We start from the raw sequence: 23,412 nt of genomic DNA, 5'->3' as shown, positions 1-23,412 counted from the left end.
ATAATGCCATTGTGAAACAAATTTTAGTTTCAAACCAAATGATTCTTAACCTAAAAGTTTAACTTAGAAACATTCTTAGAATAGTTTTAATTCCAAGAGGTAAGCTTTATAGTTTTACTAGTGACCCAGTGCATGGATTCGTGCACATCGAAAGAAATTAATTAGAAGGGGACTGGGCAAGATGGGGTCCCTCTGCCTGGCCTGTGGGGATTGGGCTGAAACCATTTCTCCAACATCCCCCGAAGAGTCCTGGAGTGCGAGAGGTCACTTTGCAAAGTTGCTATTGTACAGGGTGTAGAACACAAACACAAGTGTGCAGTAAACCAGATTCGTGCACTGGGCCTCTAGTTTTACTTAAAACATCACCTTTTCCATGCATTTTGAACACAAGACTGTTTAGCTAAGATCTCTATTAGGTTCCTCTAGAATCGACATTGGAAACTCACATTTTGACACCTTGTTGCTTTCCAGTCCTTTTCAAAACTAGTAGAATTTACTAATCACCTCATAAATCTTAAGACACTGGTTTTAACCATGTAGTTGCTTTGGGGCTGCTTCATAACAGCAGGGGTTTTCTAACAATGGATCTTGAAAGTAATACCATACTTCATACTACTGAATAGACGCTAAGGCATTTCTTGAAGAAACAGGAAACAAGCTTTTGGGGGAAGTGAATATGAAGGGGGGCTTAATGTTTGTGTTGTCAGAATTCCTGCTGCTTCTTTGAAAACATGTCACTGTTAGAAAATCCTTTACTATGTCCTTAGCCCAGATGCTAAGTATCAAATGCCCCATTCTGATAAAAAGAGTACATGCGAGTGCTTTCACCTACATATAATGACTGATAACTCACCGAAGTTAGCAGGTTCTGGGTTCCTTGGATATCTTCATCTGCTTGTTTAATTGCCTTCTCTGCTGCGATCTGGGCCTTTTCTGCTTCTTCCAGAGCTTCCTTTACCATGTCTGCAGTGACTTTAACATTTGTTGCACTTTTGCTGAGTAAAAGAGACAGTTTATTATATGTGAACATGAAAAAAGTGCCTTTCAGAAAAGACAAAAACATTTCTTTTAAAGAACAGCCTTCCTGAAATGACCCAGAAGACTCATAGAAATTTCTGTTGGTTAACTACTTTTTTTACTCCAGCCTAGATACACAGAATAAGCCATCCTAATAAGCCATCAGTATCTTCAGATACCTGGCTCTTTTAGCTTCTTCTAGCAGCATCTCAGCTCTGGCAACGTCAGCAGCACTTTGCTGTAGAATAACCTCCACTTGAGAAAGGCTTTCAACTCGTTCACGAATATCTTCGGTCAAGTTCTGCAACTGCTCTGGGGTGCTAGGCATTTCCATTTTCAATACTTCATTGGCAACTGCTTCAATGCTGTCCAAATCGGCACCATCCTCTGTTAAAAGTAAAGATGTTCCCATAAAGAGGTGAGAGTCATATATGGTTCACCTGTTCAACCACTTACGGTCATCTACTATGGGACTAGCACAGTGTAGTTACACCAAGACAAAACACACTTCCTGTTAAGATTTCATAATCTGCGTAGGGAGAAGAGATCTGTACACATGAGAAAGTAATGCAGACACCAAGGGTAACTGGGATGTGCTGCGGTCTGGAAGGCAGGGAGGTCTTTGTGGAGATTGAGGAACCCATCTGGTTTTGGAGGATAACAGTATTAGAAAGAAGGACATCTTTGAATGGAGAGACTGGGAGCAGAGTGTTATGTGAAAGTTGAGTGGTGTGAATGGTTAAGATTGTAGAAGAGATAGAGGCCAGGGTAGAAAGCTGAGACTTGATCCTAACAGGCAATGAAAATTTTCAATTGAGGTAAAAAGACTAGGCAGGAAACTACTGTAAATGCAGATATAGTTGATATTCCCTGTAAATAATGTGGATTCAGGAAACTACAGAAAGAAAAAAATCCAAAGAAACAAGAGAATCAGGATGACATATCTATCAGAAGCCGAAGAATTTCAAATTTCAAATGTGAAAGGAGGTACAACAGGTTAAGCCTTAAGTATGTCTTAGTTTTTAACCCTTTTAAAAAACTCAACGTAATGTCACTGAATATTCCATAAGGTATCTTTAGTAAGTACTGTTAGCTTTCTTATTAGCCATTTCCCCTTTTTCCTTGCTAACAGAATACTGATTTGGTTCAGGCACCTACCTCTAAGGTAAGGTAAGCTTTATCAATTCTGGTATTAAATCCTGATTGTGTTGTGTGCCCTTGAGTTGGTTCCAACGCCTGGCAACCCTATGCGTGAGCGATGCTCGCATAGATTCTAATTAGTCTGCCAAATATGGCAGTTCCATTCCATTTGCCAGGGGCAGTTATGCATGGGACTCATTTCTGGCCAGTGGGATTTTTGGAGATGACTGCTCAGAGGGTTCTGGTGACTATTTTCATTCCTTTAAAAAAGATGCTACAAAGGGACAGATGGTCTATTTTTCCCATAGATATCAGTGTCTTTACATGAAGTCTGGAACTTTAGCAGCCACCTTTTTAACCAGGAGCAGCTAGCCTGAGAACAAAGCTGATATGCTTAAAGTGGTAGAGCAGAAAGATGAAAAGTACATACATGGGTATTTGAACCATGGCGCTATTCTACTACTGAAGTTATGCTACATCTTTTTTTTTTTATCTTTAAGTCCTTTTCACCTTTAGCCAAAACTATCGTTACTGACTGATAATCCTCAAACTGACAGCAATACATATGTGCTAGACCACTTTCATATTCCAAGATAGGAAGAAATATCTAAAAGTAAAATGAAAAGTAAAATGAAAAGTTCCTTACGCATCAAAAAGTCTCTGATCTGCTTGATCAGATTTCGCAGGTCCTCATTGCTCTGGTCCACTTTTTCTTTGGTGGCGTTGGTTTTCAACAGAACATCTTGAGCATTCTGTTTTGCCTCATCTGCCCTTAGTTTCGCTTCAGAGACCTAAACATGAGGAATAAATTACCCAGGGAACAATTTCACTCTTCTAAAGCACACTGGAATTTTATAAATGGTCCAAAAAATGATGTTGAAAAACTAGCATTTGGAATCATGACTTTTTGAAACATTTAACCATATTCCTTTACAGACTGAAAGTACTCAATATATGGTTCCTATACAGTAGTCTCATGTAGGTAGGGCCAGCATATGAATTATTTTCTAGTTTTTAACTCCTTCAAAACATTTGGTGGCCTATAAATGTTCCTAAGTCTTTTCCTCAGGTACTTACATACAAACTTCAGTTAATACGAAATTAAGACTTTATATATCACTTTATACGAATAAATGCGTGGTTGCTTATCTCAAATTACTGTCATGAGAAGAAAGCAAATTCTTTGACCTCGCAAAAACTTGCCCTTTCATACTTGGTGTTAAATGCCCTTTTTTAGTCAGCACTTTGAATTGGTTTCTCCTTTTCAGATTTTCCACTTCACATTGAAAGCAAACAAACAGTAAAGACTGAGGCTGATCGCCGAATTACCATCTTGGAGAGCTGTTCCACCTCAGCCAGGGCACTCAGGATGTCTCGGTCAAAGTCCATGGCCTTCTGCCAGGCGCTATGCGCAGCAGTGACCAGACCACCACAGCCAGGCCCCCCACACTTCTTCTGTCCTTCGTCAGTTCTGCAGTTGGGGCCACCACATTCCGTCTCGGAGCAGGAGGCCCCGGGAGGTGTGCCGCAGGTCTGCAATGAGCCAAGAGAGTGAGGTTCAGACAGTGAGTGTGCTGCAGCCTAACAGCTGAGCAGGCCTGGGTGGCCCCGGAGAGCATGTAGGTGGTCCTCAGCAAGGGCGCAGAATGGAGAGAGGAACAGAGTTTAGGGAATAAGCTAACCTGCTATTTCCAAGCAAACAGCAAAAATTTACAGCCCTCAGTACCTTCTGCCCTGATGAACTGGAATACCAACTGGGCTCTGTGCAGGGTGCAAACATGATCTCCTCTCTCAGATTGAAGCTCGCCCATCAGAGCCACAGAATGCTACCAATCAGGAAATTGATGTATTTTAGACATAGAGGGGAGGGGAGAGGGAGGAGTCAGAAACATTGATGTGGGAAACGAATGTTTCAGTTGTCTCTCATTCACACCTTCACAGGGGATTGAACCCACAACCTGGGTATGTGCCCTGACTGGGAATCAAACCCGAGACTTCAGCGTATGGGAGGACACTCCAACCAAAGGAGCCACACTGGCCAGGGCAGGAAGTATTTTTTTTAAGAAGTAAAAAAGTAGTGTTTTAATAAATGCAGTAAACTCTTTAGACTAATAATTTTGTGATAATTATAACCTCATTATATCTCAAAATAAGTCTTTCATATATCCAGTTTACAATACATAAAAAACTTCAGAAATAAAATTTATTCTGTGTGCTACAGAGCATGAGCTTAAATCAGAGCAAGCGTAAGTCCTCAGGGATGCTTTCTAAAAACAATCTGACAGCACACTAGATCGGTTTTATTTCAACAGACGGGGCAAACATGGAAAAACCAGCACGGGTCTAGCTAAGAATTGAAGGCACTTGAAAAAAACAGAGCGACAAAAATCTCCCTGGACAGGAAGTGGCAGTATGGAATTCTCATAGAATAATTAAGACCAACACACACAATGAGAGATCAGAAGAGGCTGGCTAATCCCTAGGTAGCTCACCACATCCAAAAGCAAGCACAGGCAAGGGCACCCGTTCAGATGGCCAGAGGAGCCTGCCACTGCCACCCACTCCCAAGATACTTTCTCTGATGCAAAGCAAACATCCTTTAGCATGCTTAGCTGCTTCTCATTTTAGTTTGCCGGTTTTTTGTGATGACTGGTTTTTTCATTAGAATTTGTAAGCAATGCTGAAAGCCAAGAAGATTGAAAGAAGTGGCACTTCACGCTTCAGTATGACAACTTTGTCTCCTATTCGGTGCAATTTACACTTTGCTCTAGGCGTCCATTTTTCCGTTAGTGACAGGATTACTTCCGATTTCTACTAAGTGAAATAATGAGTATATATTGTAGGTATCAATTAAATTAGTCACACTAAAGTGTTTTTGTCCATTTCAGAGAAGGAGGCGGGGAGGGACAGGCAAGCAGGAAGGGGAACCATCGCTAAGACAAAAATGGTCTGAGTTCTCAGTTTTCTAGGCACTTACCTTCCTCTTTTAACGGACCCTATTTCTAAGCTAAGAGAGCATAAGCCTTACAGAAGTCTGTAAAAAGTACCCTCTAAATTCTCTGATAGCTACTCTTTCATGAAAAACAATAAGGAATCAAGAGGAAGAAACGGGTTCTCTTTGGCTTTTTTTGGCCTTCAGCCTGATTTTCATTGGAGTCACTACTCCATTTCATTTGGCTCCAGAGTTACTTTTTAAAAGCTTCTGGAAAATGCAATCTTTCTAGGCTGGTCTCAGGGTTAATCTTCACCAGGTAAAGTTACTGGAACAAAGGAACATTTTAATGAACACCCATGGAAAAAATTCTTTAGCTCATTTTTTTCCTTTTTTTTTTTTTTTTTTTTTTTAGGAAAGCCCAGAATGATTCTGAATTGCTCCACCGAAATGGAGTTTGCACTTCAAATCAGAACAAAGTAAAAAGGAAATGTCCAGAGCATAAAAAGGATCAAGTTTAAATAAGTCACGGTGTGTGAGAGCAGGCATGCTTCTCTGGGTGTTCCAGAGAGAGAGAGAGACACCCCTTGGGGAGAAGGAAGATTCGAAGCACAGAGCCTCGTTTTTAATCTGGTTCAGCCATGGTACCCCACATTGGTGGTCAGAAATGGGACCATGGAGGTTTCACTCCTGGCTCATCTGCAAAGTGAACAATTAATTAAACACCAACCAGGTGGTTTTTTTTTCCCCCCTCCTATAGCACCATAGCTTTGAGACCAAGCCCCCTAACCTTACCATTTCGGCAGCGGCTGAAAGGTCTAGACTTTGCAGTTTGCCTGCCAGTTCGTCCAGAAGACGGGCCTGCTCTGCCTGTTTTTCCCGGAACTGGGTCTCCTGCTCCATCATCAAGTGTTCCACGCTTTCCCTGGTGATCTCTGACTGCTCCACAGTGTTGTTGGGGTCAGTGGTGGAGGCATTCACCCTCTTCTCTGCCTCTAAGGATATCTGGAAATACTTGGTGATGCTATCCAGGGCACCTATAGGGCACGAAATCAAATTACCCACAGTGAATCCCCTTGTACTCAATCTCATCAAGCAATGCCCATCTGTGGTGTCTTCCAGCCTAAAGGTACTATATGGTTTGTTTTAAAATTTAAGAAATAAAATCATTGAGAAATAGAACTTCTCTGTCATGGTCAATGAACAGACTGATCCATTACGCCTCCTACTCTGGCTCTGGAGGATGCCAAACATCTGAATGAAAAATTTAGTCACCCTGCAGAATTGCTTCTATACAGGCAAGTATCCAGTTCTTTCTAGACAGCTGGCATCAGGCAGCCTGCAGATTACGTTTCTAACTAATTTCCTCCTTCCTCAGTCATTAGATGCACTCACAAGGCTAGTCCTATATACACAAAGCAGCATGGCTGTCTTGGTTTTAAGGACCAACCCAACAATAAGTGATCGTGTATTAAACAGCAGGGATAGTGTGATCTGATCTATTTCTATTGCCTTTTGCTTTTTTGGGGGTGGTCCTGTTTAGACCATAGTATAACAGTAAGTGAAGGACTGGCCAAAATTACTTCCTGACCAAGCAACACTCTTAAATATAAAAGGGTTAGCATAAATATCAACTTCATTTCTTAACTACTCAAGAGCCTCTTTCCAAGAGAAGCCCAGGAGGTTAAACTGCTAACTGAAAGAAAGAAAAAAAAAAAATCAGGAAACGAATACCATTCTAATGAAGCAACCACTGCGTACTCCCTGGGACCTCTGCCTCAGTCTCTCTGTGACCCAGGTCCCACTGGTGTCAAATGGAGACTTCAGTCCTCACTTGGTTCAGAGACCATGAAGAAAAGCTTTAAAATTGTTAGAAGGCACTCAATTTTCCCCCCTTTCTGAACGTGCTGTATGAAAGGTTGCACAGAGGGTTAACTCCATGTCCGGATTGAGTGCTTGCACAGGAAACGCTCACCCCGAATATCTGAGTTTTTGATGAATTCCAGTTGCTCAGCAAGTTCCTTCACCGTGGCGTCCAGGCTCTCTGCTTCTGCCTGGAGAGAGTCCAGTTCTTGGGCCGTGCTGTTTCTTTGTGCATCCGTGTCAGATAATTTCTCTTCTACTTGAGCCATCTTTTCTGTAACATCTTTGGTTAGTTTCCTGCAAAGAGAAGGGTAAGTTTATCCAAGTAAAATAAACCTTTGTATATTTATTTTCTAATATGGTAATTTCAAACCGGGTCAGGAGTCGGTAACGATTTATTTCTAAATTCTGGTTTTATTTCCCTTATCGTTAAGAGACTGCAGGACATCTAACAGTTTTCTTTCTTCAAGGACTCTGAAGGAAAACAGAAGCACCGCTGAGCTGAGCGGTGGTGGGTGGGCCATGTGAAGGATGCCGGATCTCTGCTGTAGTATGAGCACATGCCCATAGTGCGGAGTCCCAGTTCTGTGTGTGAGCAGCTTTAAGTCCAGTCTCACAAACTCAAAAGACTAACGGACTCCAGTGTAGAAGCATGCCTCCCAGCCAAGCACCGAAAACGCTCTGATCCCACCTCAGGGATCTCCTTCAAGATGGGGCATACAGGACGAAAGCCCCAGAGCCCGCAGGGAGACGGCAGGGAGACGGCAGGAGCCACCCTGCCTTCCACACAGTCCCCCCTTAGGCAAGGGCCAGCCAAGGAGCCTCCTCCTCCCACCAACAAGCAGCCCTTTCATTCCAACAAGAGAAAGAAGGTGGTATCTACGGAGAATGAAATATGATCAGCATTTAGCTTTCACAACACTTCTAAACCCAACTGCACTTTGTTCTGTATCTTCATGTCTTCAAAGCTGTACGTTAGGCTCCTACTTATTTAGACGGTGTATGTGCACATCACCAAAAAGGTAATCTTAGAGGAGACGAGCTTAGCTCTGGGTATTCCTGAGTCACCAATTGAATATAATTGTCTTCTCGGGGATATAACAGTATAAAAAAACTGGGGAAATGTAGAGATGCTGAAAGGTTGGGGGCCATTAGAAAAATATGGTATTTAAGGCTGAGATAATACCATGGTCCAGTTCAGAGAAAAAGTATTTAAAAGGATTTGTTAGGTTCAATTACATTTTATAAACCCAATGATCGCTTTCCCCCGAGGCTATTACAATATAGTTTCTTTTCTCAGTGCTTGGCTCTTACTACCAATCTGCTGGTTGGCAGAAGGCGTCCATTTTGTAAGTCTCATACAGTGTGACAATGTAAAAATAAAATCTAACGTTGCACATTTTCAAATAATGCCACTTGGGAACCTGAAACATGCATCCTTATATAATGTGTTGAAAAAAGATTCATGAAACCAGTTTCCCCAAGGTGCTTACAATCTGTCAGTGCATTGACTAGGGAGGCTAAAACAGCTGCTTCGGGAATGTAAACTCTCCTCCGACAGGCCGAAGGGCACCAAGGCTTTTCGTTCTTCCTTGGCTGCACGAGAAGACCAAGGCCAACAATCGTTTTCTACATGGGCCTGCACTCGGCACACAGGGCAGAACCCATCACTGCGTTAGGAGGCGGAGCTGCTCCAGCCTTTAGGAGGCAAAATTCCTCTTTAAAGGCACGATCGCCCCACCGAGACATTTCGTAACACCCCAGTCACAGGGTCTTCGACACAAAGCCTGAGGGTTGACATGAAGGGACTTTGGATCTAGAAGGCCTAGCAAGGACCTTCTACAAGGAACACGAGCTAATTAATGTCAGCTGTTCCCTCCTGCCACTAACAGGTAGCGTCGAGATGGAAAGTCCATCTGGCTTCTTAGAGATGCCCATTAAAGCCCCATCAAAAACATGTTACCGTCCTTTTGTCCTAACGTAAACTCACTTCAATGGATAGGATTTAGCTATGAAACAGTCCCCTTGCTCACACCAAATGGTGAATCTGCAGCAAAAAGACATGGCATTTGGGGAAACAAATGCTTCCGGCCCTTTCCTGGTTTGTTCTTCGGCCTAGATCTTATTGTGCTGGGTTTGGGGGTTCTTTTTGGCAAAGGTAGCTGGAAGGTTTCAGAGCAGGAGAGAGAGGCGAGGAGAAGCACGGAGTTAGCACCACTCGGCTCTCTGCTTCCACCGGCAAAATAGACTCCCGTCAGGGAGGTGACTGCCCCGGGAGGGCTGTCAGGGAGGTGACTGCCCAGGGAGGGCTGTCAGGGAGGTGACTGCCCAGGGAGGGCTGCGAGGGGGACTGCTCACCGCAGAGAACTGTTATAACCAGATGAATGAAGCACTGTTCCAGGGGACCAAAGGCTGAGCAGCGGAAATCACAGTCTTATCTGTGGTCATGGAATTCCCCTGGGAGTTGCAAAACATATAAAACGATGTACATTTATAATGACTTTTGCAATTCCATTAACTGTTTCATAGATGACTCTTTTTGCTACTCCATAAGGTAAAGGTTTCAAACATTACTGTTCCCTCCTCCACAGGAGAGGAAAACAGCTCAGGAATAGGTGAGTCATTCAAACTCACAGCCTCGCACGTACCCGGGCTGGCTCCTCAGGGGTCCTTTGTCTCCGAAACCAGCGTTCCTGCCTTGCTCCTGCCTGAGAGCACCATTTGCAAGGAGGAACGCCGAGTAGAACACGCACATTCTATGCTGCAGCTTCCCCAGTTCGGGTCCCCAGCGAGGTGCCAGCGTGCAAAAACACCCAAGGCCCAGAGGAGAGGCTGCCGGGAAACGGATGGCCCAGCATCTGCTTTCACTCACAGGACTGGCCCCGCCTTCCGATGGAAGCACCAGGCCAAGCCAGCTCTGGAACAACACTGTGAGCTCTCACGCACGCTCTCTCGTTAACTACTTACTCTGCTTCCTCAAAGAGGCTGCCAATGTTTTTCAGCGGCTCTGCAGCCGGGTTCTGGGCCAGGATGTCTCTGATCTCGTTGACTTTCTTCTCCACCGAGTCCACGGTCTCCCGGTAAGGCCCGATCACACCGCTGATCTTCAAGGCCTTGGCTTTCTCCAGGAACCTCTGGGTCCTGTTGGTCAGCTCGGCGATGATCACGTCCCAGACAGCAAAGCACTGGTGGCAGGGCGTGCAGTCCGGGAAGACGCCCGAGTAGCCTCGAGTGCACTTGTCACAGCGAGGGCCCTCGACGCCCTCGACGCAGACACACTGGCCGGTGGACTGGTCACACTGCGGCGTCTCAATACCCCTGGGGTCACAGTCACAGACTAGAAGGGAAACAGCAATGCTAGCGGATCGACTAGACCACAAACCTCAGTGACGAGATGGATCTGGCGTTCAGAATCCTCCGTCACTGTCACAGGGGAAGGTGACAGTCATCGATGACCACAGCTTTACCGAGAGACCACAGCAGCTGCCTCCACAACCTGCAGTACCTCAGCCCTTGCTGACCACTTTTTAAAAAATATATATATATTTTATTGATTTTTTACAGAGAGGAAGGGAGAGAGATAGAGAGAAACATCCATGAAAGAGTCATCGATCAGCTGCCTCCTGCACGCCCCCCACTGGGGATGTGCCCGCAACCAAGGTACGTGCCCTTGACGGGGACTGAACCTGAGACCCTTCAGTCCACAGGCTGACGCTCTATCCACCGAGCCAAACTGGTTTCAGCCTGACGACTTCTTAACATAATAGTAAATAGGGCACATTTTTTAAGGTTATGCTTACTGTGTGGGCACTGTAGAGATGGTTTACATGCATCGTCTCATTGAACCCTCACAATAGCCCTGTGGGATAGGTGACCTGCCTCAGGCCTTACAGCAAGGAAATGGCTGAACGAGGGGATCAGATTTAGCACTTTGCAACTCAGGAGGCAGTGCTCTTAAGCTCTGTCCTGCCTCTGCCTCCCTCTTACTGGGACTTCCCTTTAGACCCTATCAGGACAGACAAGGCAGGTGACTTCCTGATGCCAGGAGGCATCTGGCCTAAGATACCACACTGAGGAGCTGCTCCCAGCACACCTCGCCTCCCTGGTCACAAAACAGAATGGGGATGACTTGGCAAAATGCAATCAACATGGTAAGAAGAAACTAAATCAGAAACAAGTCACGGGAATCCTAAGAATCTAGTTCAAAGGCTTTCTCTACCAAGTACAGCTAACTTGTCCACACCCTCTCCCTGGCTGGGAGGGCTGCATCCCAGGCAGAGCCTGATGGTGCCGAGGAGGACTGGCGGTCCTGGCCAGCAAACTGTGGCCGAGGTTACTAGTCACAACAAGCCTGTGCCACTGACCCTGGCTTACAGTCTCACATCTCAAGGGGAAAACTTACTTTTGTGTCAACACTTGGCATTTCTGAGTATTTGTATAGAGTTTAAGTAACAAAAAACAAACAAACCTGTGTCCACATCTGATCTCTGGCCTTCAATCCTTCTAGGGAAAGATGGGGATGAATGAAAAGCAACCCGAATGTCTTATTTCCGTAACTAGACGGAGGATTCCAGGGCCCTGTTTCCATTCTCAGCACCGAGCACGGGGTTAACGTGCAAACTGGAGTTGCAGTCTTTGCCAGATGAGGCCCTGACCTTGTTTTTGGAACCGGCCTGTGAGGGGCATTTACACGCCTCCATAAAAGAAAAGAATCCTAACATGTCAGCTTCTTGGGCCAACAGCTAGGACTCGCCTCTGAAAGATGCCCTAACTGAAACATTTTCTGGAGCCAGTCTCACTGACGTGCTCAGAGATGCTCGCAGCACCTCGCTCCTCCAAACCCAGAGAGAGGTGTTTGCGGCCTGTGGCCTTGCATCTGACCCTCCTCACATCCTGCCTTCTATTACTGGTTGTTCTCATTGTCTTTGTGAGCCAGCTGCACCCACGTGCTCGAAGGACAAGTTTGTGCAGTACGCTGTCGTGGTCAGAGCACAGCCTGTGGGCCCGCCTGCCTGGTTGTGAACCCTGCCATCCCACACCCCAGCAATGAGACTCTGGGTGGCAGGGAAACCGAGTCATAGTTTCTTATCTGTAAAAAAAGGAGTCATGAGTGTACCCAACTCACAGGATCACTTTCAGGATGAAATAACTTAATTTGAAAGTGCTTCCGGGAAGGGCTGACCCCCCACTAGGCACTCTGTACATGCTTTTTATTACTATTCCTTTCTGTGTCCATGGAAGTGCCAGGTGGTCTCCTGCTCAAAGTGTTGCTTGATCACATTTCCATTGGATAAAAAGAAAAAAGAGTGGTCGCAGCCCTGGCCGGTGTGTTCAGTGGTTAGGGTGTTGGCCCAGGTACCAAAAGGCTGCGATTTCTGCTCCTGGTCAGGGAACAAAGCAAAGGTTGTGGATTAGGTCCCCGGTTGGGGCGTGTAAGGGGGACAACTGGTTAATCCCTCTTTCTCACATCGATGTTTCTCTTTTCCTGTCTCTGAAAATCAATTGAAAAAGAAAAGACATACATATCCTCGGGTGAGGACTTAAAACAATAAAGAAAAGGCATTAAGGTTTTCCTCATTTGTCTTTTACATAACCACATTTTTTTCCCATAAGGAGGATACTGGCTTTGGTTTAAGTCTTTCCATGAACATATTGTTACCAAGGTGGCACCAGGAGGTCTAAAATTCTGCTCAACAAACGATTTCGGTGGACATTTTTGGCAATTGACTACATAATTTGAAAGAAGCAGCCATGTCCTCTTCCCATAGCTCCAACTAATCTTGGATGACACCTATTCTTGTTCCTGCCGATCTCTGGACCCTGTCCCTTTAAGGGCAGTATTCTGAAGGGCCGGCAGGAATTCAGCTATTTCCAGGAGACAAGGACCAGTTCAGCTGAACTGACCAACATTCCTTTCCTTCAATTGAAAAGTAGAGAGTCACATTTCACAGACGGCTGGACTGCAGTTTCATCAATGAAAAATTGATCCTGATCTTTCTCTGAAAAGATACCAAACGCCTGTTCTAACACGCATAACGGTTTTCATTTCAAACTGCAGCTGGGTAACCGCTGAGCTCCTGTGGACATGTGCTTCCCTCCCTGCCTGTTGTTCCAGAACCGCTCCTCCGACCGGGTTCGCCTGGGAGGCCATGTGAACCGCGTTGTAAAAACACTTCCCAAGAGTACTTTCTGACAGGAGTGGAGAGGTGGGTTCTCACCTGACAATTTAAAGGTTCATGGACACAGAAACTACGGAGGAGACTCTCCATCTCTTACGCTCACGGGAACCTGTAACACTGCAACAGGGCAGCCGTCTCGGATGATTCCAATGGACTTTCTCCTCTCCAGGGGAAGGGAGAGGTGTCCAGGTGGACCTGTAGCCCAGCCTTGCTTTAAGAAACGGGATTTGGGAGCAGAGGATCAAAAGCTTTCTCTTGGACAGAAGGAGAGAGTGTAGAGCAAAACTGAACAAATCATGACGATGAAGAATAGCACTTTGAAAACGAGACGGTCATTTTTAATGGGCCATAAGAATTCCACCTTCATCTGTAAATATGTTCTTGGTTATGTGGTCAGATTTCCTCTACTTTCACTAAGGTTTTTTTTTTTTTTTTTTTTTTTTTTTAATCATTTTGAACAGGATCTCTGAAAGGTGGGTAAATGAAGATTAATGCACCATTTAATAGATACTGAGGCCTGGGGAGGGGTGGGAGGAGACACCCTATTAAGTCAGGGTGAGAATGAGAAACAGCCAATGGACCTCTTTGTCAGTAGGTATGATCTTTCTTTTTTTTTTTTTTTTTTTTATGTCCTTCCTCACTTTCTCCAGACCTCCTCTGCCCACTGAAGGGAGCCCACCTCAATGGCTTGGACACAAGGCTTTTCACAATCTGGTGAAACAGAATCTCTCCCTGACTGTCCAGTGAGATGGTTTCCGGAGGGCGCCCCTCCCACCCCAGTCCTGCTGCTACATGCTGTCCTTAAGGCCCTTTAGCCAGAACAACAATTCTCTCTAAATATCACAGCAGGTCCTCACTTGCATTTGTCTTTGGGTAAATCCCTTAATCCCTCTGAGCCTGAGAGTCCTGGACTGTGAAATGGAGATGATATTTCACTCACAAGTAGTTTGTTGTTAAGAACAGAAATCAAGAATTTGCATCCAATATCCCTAAAAGTGCTCACAGTACATGGCAAAAATTCTCCGTAAGTGACAAACAGAGCTAACCTGGTCTAGGAAAGCTTGCCCAATGACTTCAGCTCCTGCTGGGCTTGCCTCTGCTGATAGGTCAGAAGGTCTCCACAGGTTTCCTGCTCCTCCATTACACTCCTTTTCCCCGTTTCCCCAGAGAGCCTGCAAGCGCCTCCCGTTCCGGTGGCAGCTTGTCTGTGTGTCCGCTCCCCGAGACCCAGTGGGCATGCTCAGGGCTGTGCTGGTTCTCTACCTTTCCTTCCCAAACACACCCACCAGAGCTACACCCAGCCACCAGGAAGGAGGGTCCATTCTTTCCTGCCAGCAACCTTGTCCCCAAGTAACATGGACTCCAGGCCCTAACGTTTACTGACCCTTTGCCTCCGCATTTCTAGTCTCCTGGAAGGGCAGGAAATCTACAATTTTAACCTCTTAAATGTGTCGTGTTTTGCTTTCCATCCTCTCCCTCCCTTCGCTCTGCCTTTTTTTTCAGGCTCAGAGGGGTTAAGGGACTTGCCCAAAGACAAATGCAAGTGAGGACCTGCTGTGATCTTTAGATTTCACCTGCAGAAAGAAGCTGGCTGTCTGCTCCAGGGGTGAGCAAACGTTTTCTAGCAAAGCCCAGATAGTAGATATTTAGGCTTTGCAGGCCTGTTGGTCTCTGTCACACAATTCAGCCCTGGTGCTATAGCGTGGAGGCAGCGCTGAACAATCCGTAAAACACGGGCACACCTCTGTCCCATGAGACCTGACTGACAGACAGCTGGCTGTACCCGGCCCACGGCCGTGGCCTGCCTGCCTCTGGCACAGCCCAGCTCCTCAGGGACCGTGCTCTGCGGTCAGAATTCTGTAAGACAGCCCTTCCCTCTGCTAACAAGAGTAACAGCGCTTCTCTCAAGAATCAAATTAAATCTGATTTCCTGAGTCACACGGACAATACGTGAAGAATAAAATGGTTGTACATGAATCCCAGGCTGAGAAAGGAATACAAGCATTCTAAAAATGTACGCCCCAGCAAAGAAATGGACTTCATTTTTCTACCGAAACAATGTGAAATGAGAAACAAGCACGACGGCCACTGCCCACAGCCTCCCACCTACGGCCCACATTTCCAGTCTGCCCGGGCTGAAGAAACACTGGCCTTTCCCAAGACGGGAGACTCTTGGCTCTCTCCGAGTTCACAGAGAGATTCCTCCCGTGACCCTGTGGCCCCGAGGGGCAGGCGCAGGGCTCGGGCCGAGGTTCCTCTGACACGGGCAGCCGTGGGCGGGCGGGCGGGCGAGCCCTCACTCCATTCCAGCACAGTGGTGGGCTTGTTCGGACTTGGCACAACCGGCCAAGCGCCTCAGCCCGCCCGGACAATAGGGACATTCAACAACTTATATGTTGGAGACTCTACTGATGTGTCTTACATCACTGCATCTCTTCTCCACAACCAGACAGCTTAGCGAGGGCCTAAGCTTTCTATAAGGTTACTGTCAACGAGGTGGCACCACCAAGTCTCAATCTGTGCCCTGTTCGGCGGAAAGATCTGAAGTGGTAGACAACTTGGCGATTCATTACATAATGTGAGGAAAGGGGTCACATTCTCTTCTCATAGCTCCATCTAATTCCCTACGATAACCCTTCTTGTCCCTGCTAACCACTGCGGGTCCAGTCCCTTCGAGTTCTTGTCGTCCCATTACCATGTGTGACTACATTCTAGCGCCTGGAGAGCCCCGACTCCACCTGCTGCTGCGTTCTTTGTCCCTGCCCTCATCAGAGCACCCCGTCCTGCTCCCGCTGCCTCCCGGCCCACAGGCTCTGGGCTGCGGGGACTGCCCAGGGTTAAGTCAATGCTCAGTCTCGCTGGTCGCTTTTTAAGTCAGGAGCTTCCTCCACTGGGTGTCAAAGCCATCTGGGTCCCAACCGTTCCTTATGTAATGGGCCGACCTTTTTTTCTGGGCCAAACAACGAATCTGGCAAACTCTTCCGAAGTTTCTAAAGCATGATCCACTTTTGACCCAAATAAAACTGATACTGTTCCTACGCCACAATTTTTTTTTTTTTCTGGCAGATTTGGAGCCAAGACTTTAAAGATAAAGGGTAAAGTTCTGAGCACTGAAAGGACAATTCTCTGATGGACTCCGGCTCCGGTCACAGGCTTTTCATGCGAACCGAGCTTAGATGGAGCAAAAGGTCAGAAGGCTTTGGCAGCCAATGCTATTTTTCCAGTGACACATGCTAATAGAATCGGCTATCAGCAATGATAGAGCCATTATCTGGGAGGGGGAAATCAAGCCCCTGGGACCTCAGGGGCATGACAGGATTGAAGGGTGTAACAGAGGAGTGGTTAGAACTGGGGAAGCCAGATTCCAAGCAGGGTTTTTCCTGCAGGAGACATCCTGGTGCACAGGGGGCATTGCATGTCCCGGGCATTGAACGGCAGTGAGAAAATCAGCTCCCATTAAAACCAACATCTGGACCGAGGACTGATGAATGAGAAAGCACTTGTTTATTGACACAGCAAACATCACGTCCTCTGTGGAACAAACCCTAACCCAACTTAAGATGTTGGTCCAAGTCCTTCTGGCTCAGCCTCAATTGGAGAAACATATGCCTTTTGTTCTGGTCTTGTCCACTGTTTGAAATGTTCTTGCTATTCAGGAACCGCGGTTGACTTAAAGAACACACAATTATCTGGGTTCCTGACCTTCGGTAGGAGAAAACTGAATGTACGGCTAACTTTCTCACTACAGTTGTACCCAAAAAAGAAAAAAAGTTGAACCCAAACCGGTTTGGCTCAGTGGATAGAGCATTGGCCTGCAGACTGAAAGGTCCCAGGTTCAATTCCGGTCAAGGGCATGTATTTTGGTTGCGGGCATATCCCAGTAGGGGGTGTACAAGAGATAGCTAATCGAAGTTTCTCTCTCATCGATGTTTCTAACTCTCTGTCCCTCTCCCTTCCTCTCTGTGAAAAATCAATAACATATTTTTTTTTTAAAAGAAAAAGTTGATACAGTCAACAATTTTTTCCATTTGTACAGGGATAATACACTGTATTAAACATGTAAGGTCTTCATCTACATGGGTCTGATTACAGAAACTAATCAAGTATTCTTTAAATTAAAAAAAAAAAAAGAAAAGAAAAAGACCATTTTTAAATTTAGAGTCCAACAGGGACCTAGAATTTTAGATATGTAACAGAGAAAAGATATTGAAGAACAAGTATGAAACTTCAGAAGATATTTATCTACAGCTGTAAACTGAAAACATAGGGAAGAAAACCAAATAGGAAAACAGAATAGACACAATCTTTTAAAATCTTTTCTGTAAATGTTTTTCCTTCCTATCTGAAAAGTAATCTGGCAAGTCAAAAAAAAAAAAAGAAAAAAAGAAAAAAGATTGCTACAGCATAAGACTTGAGCAATCCTAATAATTCATGGGATTTTAACAAGTTTCTGTTCTTAACAAAATGTCAGGCTTTCTCTCCCAGTCCTGTTTTATCAGAAGCTTGGGAAGGAGTCTGGACTTCATTCACACGGACAGACCTGGGCTCCTGTCCTGTCTGCCTTGCTGGGCGTGAAGGCGCCATGACCACGCCCTGCAGTTCCCATTGCAGGGACGTCACACCTGGTACAAATGCTGAGGGCTCGCCGGTTTATCAAAACACAACGGCTGCTATAAAAGCCCGTTTTGCTGAAAAGCATTTTAAGCAGCCATCTTGTGTATCTGCGATACCTGTGTGTGTGAGTCTGCGCGGAGACACACAGGCGCTACGAGGAACACAGCAGGCCTACTCCTCACGACCCACCCTTCCACGGGGCTAGAAGGTTAGATTTTTAAACCAAGATCGCGAATTCACTTTGTCACTAAACAGAGAGTTGTTCTAGACAACTTAATTTGCACACAGCACTTTAGAGTTTACCAAAGGCTGTGGCCTCCGCTCTGAGCACACACCAGCCCGGCGAACGCCGCCCCTTACCTCGGCACTCCACGTTGGGGTCTCCCCAGAAGAGCTCCTGGCACTCGCTGCAGGTGCGGCCCCCGAAGCCGGGCATGCACTGGCACTGCCCCGTGAACTGCAGCCAGAAACAGATCTCCGTCAGCGGGCTGCGGGGCACACGCGGTCACACTTCCTTTCCCGGCTGCCAGTCCGGGAGCGGGACCGAGCCGCTGGCCTGGGGCCTCCGCATCCTGACCGGAGGGGAGTCTTCCCTCTGTCCCAGGGGCTAGGGGCCAGCTGCTCCTGTGCAGAGGCCGGAAGGGCCCCAGCACGTCACATCCTATTTACATGCTTCTTCACCACTCGCTACAGGCCCCGGGGCTCACCTGCCGGGCAGCCCTCCTTCCTGGGGTGTCCATGAGCACTTCTGACAGTGCTGCCTGGGGCACTTGTCAGGCCACGTGGCTAAGAAAGTCTGATCCAGCAGCCGGGGACATTCTCATGTGGGTTTGCAACGGGAAGCCCTCTATTAACATGCCTGGTCAGTGTTTTTCATAAACTTAGATTTTGGTACCAAGATGATATTAGCACTAGAGGCCTGATTCATCAAATTCATGCAACAGTAAGGCCTTCCTTCCCCCAGCTGCCAACAGGGGCTTCCCTCGCAGCCTTGGTTTCATCTGGAAGGTCATCCGGTCTAATTAGAATATTATGCTTTTATTATTATAGGTTATAAAACAAGTTTATTTTGGTTTTTAATGTCTCTTAATAATGGTCTGTGGTTTTCTTTATAGAAACTTCACAATTATTTCTGCACATCTTTTGGTCAATTTATTTGTAAGAGTTCATTGTTTTTTTTTAACAACAATGATAAATGGCATTATTACTTAATTTTCATTTTACATATTTTAATATGCTTCTGTTTATAGAATTGATTTTTGTACATTGATCTTGTATCTGACAATGTTAATAAAGTTACTTATGAATTCTAAAAAAAAAAAAAAATGCCATTGTTGCATCGGATGGGGCCTCCATGTATGCTTATGTCCCAGGCGAGGGGAACGAGTGACAGCTGACACGCAGTCTGTGCTGTGTCTGCCTGCCGAGCTGTGGGTCCTGCGGCAAGAAAGGCCGGGGCCCCTGGGAAGGAGCCTTCCTCTACATGGGACAAAGGCACCAAATAGCTGTCCTCTGGATTCATAGAGGCATCTATCCTCAGCCCTGAGGCCTCCCTCCCCCCCTCAGCACCTCACCTCATTACAGGACGGCCCGAAGGAATGAGCAGCGTCACAGCCGCAGGGCTCACACCCGGTCCCGCTGGCCAGCTGCCAGGTGTTGGGGGCACAGCGGTCACAGTTCTGCCCGACCACGTTCGGAAGGCACGGGCACTGGCCGGTGGCTTTGTCGCACTGGCAGTCGGAGCCGTTGCAGTGGTCCTGCACGGTGCCCAGGGAGTTGCAGACGCACTCTGGAAAAGAACGGGACGGACTGGCTCGCACAGCCCCGCTCACAAACTACAGGCAATGCAGAGTGAGCTCGCTACCTCCTCAGGGCTAAGAGGTTCCCCCTCCAGGTTTCAACCTGGAAATGCAAGTAAGCAGTGAAAAGAACGGAGGCGGTAAAAACAAACAAAACACACAAAGAACTACAACTGTTGTGCTTCAGAGGCTCTGAGGATGTTCTATTTTGCAGTCCTGACGTCTCCCTGCAGATGTGCACGACGGCAAGTTCTGTCTAGGGGAATTTTCAAGATACTATGCACGTTTGTTAAGATGCTGATGAAACATGTTTAAATTGAGGATTGAACTAGAAATGATAAAAAAATATATATATATATATATGCCGTGGGAACTGAGACATGTAATGATTTCCAGCTCTTGGCAGGGAGCGGCAGGAATGGCTGTGTGAGACAGGAGGTAGGAGCCCTTTGAGTAAGACTTGAAGGAATCCAGCCCTGCAGGTCCTCAGCATTCCACACGTGTCTGCATAAACAGAGACGGGGCCTGCTCCCTGATCTCGGTCAGAGAGAAATAAGGAGGTTCTGAAAGAGAGACTTCAGAGGTAGTTCTTCCTTTTCCTCAGCCCAGGAGGCTCTGCCCATCAATGGCAGACAAGGCATGGACCAGAGTGGGCATCTAGGATCTCCCAGTCCTAGCCTATCAGCAGCAGCAGCAGGGGCAGAACCTGGATAAAATCAATACAACACTTTATTGGGAGGCATTGATCAGCTACACAGTTTTTCCTTTTGATTGTCTCAGGCACTGAGTCATACTCGTTGAGGCTTCAGTTCTGCTAGAAAATGATACAAAGAAAAGAAAAAAAAAAAAAAGATCAGTCTCATATTTCTTTTGCCAAAAGAGGACTGTTACCTCTCTGAACAAGGGACCAGTGTATTCCCAAAGGAAAGAAATACCGGAAGAACGGAGTCCCCCGCGAAGAAGAAAGCGGAACCCCTCCTCATAAACGCGCATCTTACTCCGGCAGTCCTGCTGGAGGGCGTCGCCGTAGTAGCCGAAGCGGCAGCGCTGGCAGTGCTCCCCCTCCGTGTGGTACAGGCACTTGAGGCACCGCCCCGTCTCCTTGTCGCAGGCGTCCGGGTCGGTCGTGTCGATGTTGTGGTGACAGTGGCAAGGCCGGCACGCCCCTCCGACATCAGAGGGATTGCCAAAGAAGCCCGAGGCACAGTCCTCGCATCTGGGGCCTGTCGTACAATAAAACCAGGCGCAATCCCTTCAGCCCGCAGACACGAGGCCTCGTCCAGCCACATTCCTGCCCAGAGAGCCAGCCAGGCTGTGCTCCGCACACTAGTCACCCAGCTCAGGGTTCCCATGAGGGGGGTGAAAGCCAGGCTTCTGTAAGGAACACTGCTGAGCCTGGCTCAGAGGCCACCGTGGGGCACGGAAGCCTGTAGGAGTTCCGGCACAGGGGCTTTTAGCTTCTCACTGCCCAGGAACCCAGCAGATGAGGAGCTAAATTAATGATCCAGTGGGTCACGCTCAGTTTGGTGTTAAATCCTAATCCAAGGGTTACAGTGACTGAAAAACCACTGCTCCTGCCTGAGCAGCCTGAAGAATGGGGTCCCTTCATGATGACCACATTCCCTAAGAAATCCCGAAACCACAGGTAAATGTTTACTGAGCTGTGGATAAGTGTAACTAGTGTTTGAAAGCATGGGATCAAGTAGGAAATAAAAGGGAGTTTATTTTCACTCCTCACTACACTCCCTGAGTGTTGACAGATAATGTTAAGTATAACCAACAAGAAGAATGTATCTAGCGTTGGCTGACTCGGTGCTCTGGGGACCCCCAACATGATTCTTTCCTTCCTCTGAGAGTCTTCTGCTTAGGAGCTGGCCAGGGGAAGGGAGAATCGAATGTACATTAAAAGCGTTCGCAGGGATTTGTGATGGATTCAAATGAGCCTGCTCTCCTGCTCTGTACTGTAACATTATTATCATCGAGACTCAAGAATGACTCTACCCCACATGCCAGACAAGAAAAGAGTATCTTTTCAGATTCCCTTCGCTGGTAATTAAGGATTGGCTCATTCTTCATCTATTTCCTTCGTGAACAGCTAACTCATAAAAGACACCTCTCTTCCTTCCAAGAGTTTCTACATCACTTACCAATGTACCCAGGGTTGCAGACACAGGCGAGCTGTAAAGTTACAGGATCTTGATAGCAGCTACTGGCAAACTGGCGTCCGCTGTCGGGACCGTCGGGGCACGGGCAAGGGCGACAGTGATCTCCTGACCCAATGATGGGGTCACCATAGTAACCCGCCAAGCACCTACATCAGTCACAAAAGAGAGAGAGGGGGCCGTGAAGCAGACTTGTGAGAAACCTGCGACAAGAAAAGGTCTTAGAAACTGCATTCTCTGTTTGGGAGCACACTTCCCAAGGGGAACAGAGGTTCTCAAACGTGAGTTCTAATCAGAACTCCCCGAAAGGACTTGTTCTAGCTCAGATTTCTGGGCTTCTCCCCCGTTTCTGACGGAAGTGGTCCCAGGTAATGCCGGTAGTGCTGGTCTGGTTTCACACGCGTAGGGCCACTGCATTAGGGTGCCATCCCTGGCCTCACCTGGACCCTCCCTCCTTCCCAGAGAAAGAGGTGTATCGCCCCATGTGCACCCCACTGTCCCGTCAGCTGCCTGCCTGCCCTGAGCATTCTGGGTGGCTCCCTCCTTGCACTGAGTCTGGGGAAGGGGTCTGTGGAAGGGCAGAGGGGTTGTCTGCTTCTGCCTCTGCCCCAGAGGGTGACATGCTAGCCAGCCCATGGCAGATGTTCTGCAACCAGCCTTTACCAGAAACAGAGCTGATAAGGGAGCGCTCCAGCTGCAGGACTCTTGCGTCTCTCTCTCAGGTGGTTTCAAAGTCGGTCATGGATAAGGAATGTTATTTATCAACTCCTCCATCCCACCTCCTCTCCTCACAGATAAGGAACCCTCGGAGATGAACTGATTTGCAAGCTTACACAACTCGTTAGCAAAGAGCCAGGATCTGAATGTAGCCTCCTGACTTTCAGCAAGGAATTCTTGGACTGTGTCAGGCTGCTTCTCCATATGAATGGTGTTTAGGTTCCTGGCTCACTTCCTGTAACCTAAGCGCTTACAGGCATTTGAAGATCATCCAGTCCAACCTAGTTCCTCACTAACAGAAAGGTGGATACTTGGAAAAGTGAGAGAACTCCTCCAAGGTGATAAAGCACGACAGGGCCTGGAACTCAGATCTAAGGATTTTCAATTCAGTTTGTTTTTCATATATATATATTTTTTCTTTTTTGAGGCAGAGGTACTATTTTTTAAGCAGGTGCGGGGAAGGGGAAGAAATAGAAGGGAAAAGTTGTTCAGAGGAACCTAACCATGGGCTGGGGAATTGGTGGTGATGAAGCAATGTCATACACTGGGTTTTGAGAAAGTTTTCTGGGTGAAATAAACCCCCTACATCATGACAGAAACTGAGTGTCCATTTCCTGGCTCCCCCTCCACTTCCCACCTCGGGGACAATCTGAGTCTGGAGCTTGATACTAATTATCTTGGAAGAGGAAAAGAAATCTGCTCAAGCTAGAAGCAAATTACTTAATAAAGTTTTGTTGTCCAAACTAGGGCTCAATAGCTTTCCTCCTCCCACACCCTCTCTCGTTGCCCAGCAAGAAATCAAAATGCTTTACAAGTAAATCCAAGAAGAGCTGGCGATATAAACCAAGCCGTTCTCACGGGATGTTCTCGCAAAGACATTACACAGTGTGCTGATTGCGAATCGGCATGCGGACACCACCTTTGTTGACTGTGCTCCCCTCGTAATCTGATTTCCTCATCTGTCTCTTTTTCTCGAATTCATTTTCTAT

The 23,412-nt window shown here is 46.8% G+C and overlaps 1 protein-coding gene across 1 annotated transcript in view; it reads right to left on the bottom strand.

Annotated features, from left to right (window-relative positions):
- LAMB1 (laminin subunit beta 1) overlaps window positions 1–23,412 on the bottom strand; it is a 64,786-nt gene that overhangs the window by 2,954 nt on the left and 38,420 nt on the right. The window contains exons 21-31 of the mRNA XM_084897769.1: window positions 21,692–21,855; window positions 20,543–20,767; window positions 19,320–19,534; window positions 18,106–18,202; window positions 9,920–10,289; window positions 7,065–7,249; window positions 5,885–6,126; window positions 3,487–3,690; window positions 2,804–2,948; window positions 1,197–1,404; window positions 854–995 (exon numbers count right to left, since the gene is read on the bottom strand). Coding sequence (XP_084753895.1) covers window positions 854–995; window positions 1,197–1,404; window positions 2,804–2,948; window positions 3,487–3,690; window positions 5,885–6,126; window positions 7,065–7,249; window positions 9,920–10,289; window positions 18,106–18,202; window positions 19,320–19,534; window positions 20,543–20,767; window positions 21,692–21,855 — 2,197 coding nt within the window. The remainder of the gene's footprint in view (window positions 1–853; window positions 996–1,196; window positions 1,405–2,803; window positions 2,949–3,486; window positions 3,691–5,884; window positions 6,127–7,064; window positions 7,250–9,919; window positions 10,290–18,105; window positions 18,203–19,319; window positions 19,535–20,542; window positions 20,768–21,691; window positions 21,856–23,412) is intronic.

Source organism: Pipistrellus hanaki, assembly GCF_964339955.1.
Source record: "Pipistrellus hanaki genome assembly, chromosome: 10".
Classification (NCBI taxonomy): domain Eukaryota; kingdom Metazoa; phylum Chordata; class Mammalia; order Chiroptera; family Vespertilionidae; genus Pipistrellus; species Pipistrellus hanaki.
Note: the sequence above shows the minus strand (reverse complement) of the source record. Positions and strands in the feature narration are given on the sequence as shown.